The sequence below is a fragment of the Otolemur garnettii genome, unplaced genomic scaffold (genome assembly GCF_000181295.1).
Source record: "Otolemur garnettii isolate 467f Iridium unplaced genomic scaffold, OtoGar3 scaffold00016, whole genome shotgun sequence".
Lineage (NCBI taxonomy): Eukaryota > Metazoa > Chordata > Mammalia > Primates > Galagidae > Otolemur > Otolemur garnettii.
In genome coordinates, this window is record NW_003852411.1 from 17,286,120 (window position 1) to 17,291,611 (window position 5,492).

Here is a 5,492-nt window from a genome sequence, read left to right on the forward strand (position 1 = left end):
GATTTTGGAAGAAGTTGGTTCCAACCAGCATGGATGACTTTGAGGGGTTCAAGACTTCCGTGAAGGAAGTAACTGCAAATGTGGTGGAAGTAGCAAGAAAACTAGAATTAGAAGTAGAACCTGAAGCTATGACAGAATTGCGGTAGCATCATGAAATACTTGAACAGGTGAGGAGTTATTTCTCATGGATGAACAGGGAAAGTGGTTTCCTGAGATGGAATCTGCTTCAGGTGAAGATGCTGCAAACATTGTTGAAGTGACAACAAAAGATTTAGAATATTACACAGACTTAGTTGGTAAAGTGGTGGCAGGGCGGAGAGGATTGTCTTCAAGTTCTGTAGGTAAAGTGCTATTAAAAACCATCTCATGCCCCAGTGAAGATTCAATTTGTGCAACCAACTTCACTGATGTCTTATTTTACAAATTGTCATGGTCAGCTCAAGCCTGCAGTGACCACCACCCTGATCAGTCAGTAGCCATCAACATGAAGACAAGACCTCTACTAGTAAAAAGATAGGAACTCTTTGAAGGTTTAGGTGATTCATAGCATTTTTTTCTTTTTTTAGCAATAAAGTATTTTTTAATTAAGGTATGTATTTTGTTTTAGGCATGGTGCTAGTACACACCTTGGAATAGTACAGTATTGTGTAAACAAACATAACTTTTTATGTATCGAAAAAGCTCAAAATTTGTATGATTTGCTCTGTTGCAATATTCACTTTATGATGATGGTCTGGAACTGAATTCACAATTTCTGAGGTTTGTCTCATAAGTAGAAATTACACATTAAAGATTTATTTTGAATATCATTTTCTATTAAGTATTAAGTCTTCAATGTGTTTTCTGGATTTTATTAGTATACTGCTGATCAAATATTACATGTTACTCTATAAACTAGCAGACATAACATTTTATAGTGAATGTGACACTTACAGAGGTTTGTAGTGCCCTTTCCCCCAAGTAGTTAAGTGCCACTGAGAATTATTGCTGGGACAAGGATTCTTCCTTTGTATTCTTTTTATTTTTAAGAATGTAGCTCTGTATTCTTGTTATGTAAATATGTTGATTGGGATTGAAGGACTTGTTACAGCTAAGTCACTGAATTCTTTGACCTCCTTTTGAATTATGTATAAGAAGCACTTTTATCAATTATTATGTTATATGGCTGAAATTATTTTAAATGCCCAGTTCATTTAAAATAATTCAGGCAGTTTATTCAGTTTTGATGAAAGTTGCGTCTTGTTCTACATGTCACTGTAAGTTCCTTATGTTCTCTGTTTGAATATTCCCTCATCTGTAATTGGTGATGATAACTTATAGGATACTGTCTATAAAGTGTTTACCTATCCTAGTGCTGATTTCTTTTTTATTAAATCAGTTTTTTTGTATCAGTAGTATGTGTTGTCTATTTAAAAAAAAAAGAGAGAGAAAAAAAAAAAACCCAGCACACTGGCTTATACCTGTAATTCTAGCACTTTGGGAGGCTGAGGTTGGAAGGTTGTTTGAGCTCCGGAGTTTGAGACCACTCTTGAGTATGAATGAGACCCAGTCTCGATAGAAAAATCAGCCAGGTACTGTGGTGGGCACCTGTAGACCTCACTACTCAGGAGGCCAAGTGATCCTCTCAGGAGGCTCACTTGAACCCAGATGTTTGAGGATAATGTGAGATAGGCTGACACCACACCACTCTAGCCTGGGCAGTAGAGTGAGATCTGTCTCAAAAAAAAATGGGAAAAATACAATTAAATGTGATTTAAACATTATAGAAAAGATTTCAATCCACAGGAAAAGAATTTCCACAGCTGTTTAATCCAGTTACTCAGTGATGCTGCCAGTTTCTATGTCTTGGTCTTTTGGATAGCTGCCCTTAAGATTGCAAGAACAGATATCATCCCCTATGAAGCAAGGGTTTTTCTCCTATCCTCTTTCTGAAAGATAAAACGCCTCTCATTGGTCAAAACTGGTTCACATATTTACCCCATGTCAATCACTGGCAAGCATATAAATGACTTGATTGCCTCAGGTTAGTTAAGAGTCCTTCCTGGAGTTGGAGTGGAAACTAGCTGCTTTAAAAGTTATTGTATTTTGCCACATACAGTGCACACTCACATTTTGGCCCAAACTTTCAGGAAAAAGATCTTTTGTTTTAACATTTTAATTCACATTTTAGTTTATATTTTTGTATTATGAAGGAATTTTATATTTCTTTTGTATTATGAAGGAATTTTAGCATTTTTTTAAAACACAGAGTTACACTTTTAATGCATAGCATAAATAAAACATAGATGAGTATATAAATAGGAAATTAGTGCTACCAGTGTAATATGCTTATCCTCAAAGATTTGTGCAAAATGTGCACATTATATATGGCAAAATACAGTAAGTGGCAGTCTGATGCAAAAATCATATTATTTTCAAGAAAAAGGGCAGGATGATTTTTGGATAGGTAACTAACAGTGTCTTTCATGGTGTATATAGAAATTTTATAAAGAAAAAGAACAAATAAAAATCTTTAATTCCTGTCTCAAGGTAGATATCCAGTTACCTATGCTTGGTACCATGTGTGGCATAGGACTGTCTCACACAGCGAAGGATTGTCTCAAAATTCCAATAGTGTCATTGTCGAGAAACATGTAAAAGAAAGTACATGTTCTGAAGAATTCTCTGTTAGCAGTAACAGCTGTAGCAAAACTTTTTCTAATTCTAAATGGAAAGTGAATACTTCTGTTTAGCATCTTTTTAATTTTGGATATTTGTAAAGGTAAAAGAATTGGGTAATACGCTTAACAGACATGCAAAGTGTGTGTATTGTTTGTTTTTTTTCAGTGAATGAGCTTATTCTCAAACAGAAGCAAAGATTTGAGGAAAAGAGGTTCAAATTGGACCACTCAGTGAGTAGCACCGTATGTTTCAACTTTTTTTACTATTTTAATAAATTTCATTCAGTTGTTTTGTTGGTTTAATATTCATTAGATGTTAAAGCATAGTATTTTATTGATTCTTCTTAAATGAGATTTGCTTTGGATAAATAAATGAATAACCTTAACGTCATTGTCTATAATGCTTTGCTAGAGGGATCCTCTTTTGAAAGATCGGGAAGGACCACATTAAGACAGAGTTGGCTTGTAATAGATGACATTTGAAGGATTATATTGCAACATGATATTTGACAAAACTATTGAAAGATTCCCAATTTTAAAGGATTAACTCCAAATTATATAGACAAGTGAAAATATGGAAATTCAAAGTTGAAAATATCACTACACAAATAATTAAAATCCAGTTATTTATTTTGAAGGGAAATGATACTTTTAAAAGTTCTGGTGTAGTAGTTGTCTTGAATATGTCTTTTATATTTATTATCTAAATTCATTTAAAGGGGAAATAGTATTAAAATTATAACTAAAAGGCAGTGGGAAGCCACAGGTGGAATGGAGAAGGTTGGAACATTGGTGTATTTTTGAAATCTGTGTAAGTATACTAGGACGTAGCAGTTAAACATTTGTTTGAGGGTTTCAAAAACAATCTTCTTAGTAAATGACTGTGTTTCTTTTCTTTATTTTTAGAATGGCCATAGGTGGCAAATATTTCAAGATTTGTTGGGAACTGACCAAGATAACCTTGATCTGGCCAATGTCAACCTCATGTTAGAGTTACTAGTGCAGAAGAAGAAACAACTGGAAGCAGTAAGTAATAGTGAACTTTTCTTAATGAACTTAAGAAAAATTGTTTTAAATGATGATTTTTATTGCAATGAAAAAAATTCTAGTAATGTCTAAAAATGACAGTGTAGGTATTGTCACTAATCCATCCATTTACTCGGCTAAAAATACCTGCAAAGGATCACTTCTGATAGAGTACCTCTTTTAACATTATAAGAACAAATTCCTTATAATGTAACTTATTCGCAATGGCCAGTTTATAACAACAAAAGCTGAGTGTTGCAGATCGTTAGAAAGTAAAGTTTCTTTAATGGGAAGCAGTTATATTGGTCATTTTTTTAAATGACTATCTTTTTTGCCGTCTCTTCTCTTTAAATGTGAGATTTAGAAGTGAAAATAAACACCTATCTAAAGAAAATTCTTTTTTATTTTCCTTTTTTTAAATTAAGTCATATATACATAGATCATGAATACATTTATGCATTTGTAGGATTCAATGTGTTGATTATTATTACAAATTGGAGTGTTACATCCTACTGATTAATAAGCTTTTACCTTATTTTCTTAATCACAGTATTAAGACATTTGTGTTCAATACTTGATAGATTTGACTTGTACCCTTGCAATATGCTCCATAGGTGTGGTCCCACCATTAACCCTTCCTCTATCGAACCACCCCCCCTCCTTCCTATTCTCCTCCCCTTCCCTCCTTCGTCCTGGACTATAGTTGTGATTCATCTCTCATATGAAAGTGTGAGTGAATTATAAATTGGTTTTATAGTAGTACTGAGTACATTGGATATTTTTTTTCCATTCCCGAGATACTTTACTAAGAAGAATATTTTCCAGTTCTATCCATGTAAACATAAAAGAAGTAAAGTGTCTATCTTTTTTTAATGCTACATAGTATTGCATGGTATACATATAGCACAATTTATTGATCCATTCATGGGTCAATGGGCACTTGGGCTTCTTCCAAAACTTGGTAATTATGAATTGAGCTGCAATGAACAATCAGGTGCATATATCTTTGTTGCCAATTGATTGTTGGTCTTTTGGATATACACCTAGTAGAGGAATTGCAGGATCAAATGTCAGGTCTACATTTAGATCTCTGAGTGTTCTCCCAAACTTCTTTCCAAAAGGAACATACTAGCTTGCATTCCTACCAGCAGTGCAGAAGTGTTCCCTTTTCTCCACATCCACGCCAACATCTGTAGTTTTGGGATTTCACGATGTGGGCTACTTTTACTGGAGTTAGATGATATCTCAAAGTGATTTTGGTTTGCATTTCTCTGATGATTAAAGATGATGAACATTTTTTTCATGTGTCTGTAGACCGTGCACTTGTCTTCAGAGAAGCTTCTGTTTAGTCTCTTGCCCACAATGAAATGGGATCACTTGTTCTTTTCTTATTAATAAGTTTGAGTTCTCTGTGGATTGTGGTTATTCAACCTTTGTCAGAAATATAACCTGCAAAAATCCTCTCCCATTCTGAGGGCTGTATACTTGCTTTACTTACCATGTTCTTGATTGTGCAGAAGCTTTTAAATTTGATTAGATCCCAGTAATGTATTTTGATGTTGCTTTAATTGCCTGAGGGTCCTCCTCATATTCTCCCAGGCCAATTTTTTCAAGTGTTTCCCCTGCATTCTCTTCAAGAATTTTTAGAGTTTTATGTCTTAACTTTAAGTCCTTTAACCAGTGAGAGTCAATTTTTGTTAGAGGAGAAAGGTGTGGGTCCAGTTTCAGTCTTCTACATGTCGCTGGCCAGTTCACCCAGCACCCTTTGTTAAATAGGAAATGTTTCCCCCAATTTATATTTTTGAT

General features: G+C 34.2%; 1 protein-coding gene across 3 annotated transcripts in view; it reads left to right on the forward strand.

Moving 5' to 3' along the window:
* COP1 (COP1, E3 ubiquitin ligase) overlaps positions 1-5,492 on the forward strand; it is a 228,848-nt gene that overhangs the window by 39,223 nt on the left and 184,133 nt on the right. For 2 of the 3 annotated variants that reach the window (XM_003785686.2, XM_023510746.1), the window contains exons 4-5: positions 2,827-2,903; positions 3,567-3,686. In XM_003785686.2, coding sequence (XP_003785734.1) covers positions 2,827-2,903; positions 3,567-3,686 — 197 coding nt within the window. The remainder of the gene's footprint in view (positions 1-2,826; positions 2,904-3,566; positions 3,687-5,492) is intronic. The other variant, XM_023510745.1, reaches the window with a different exon arrangement.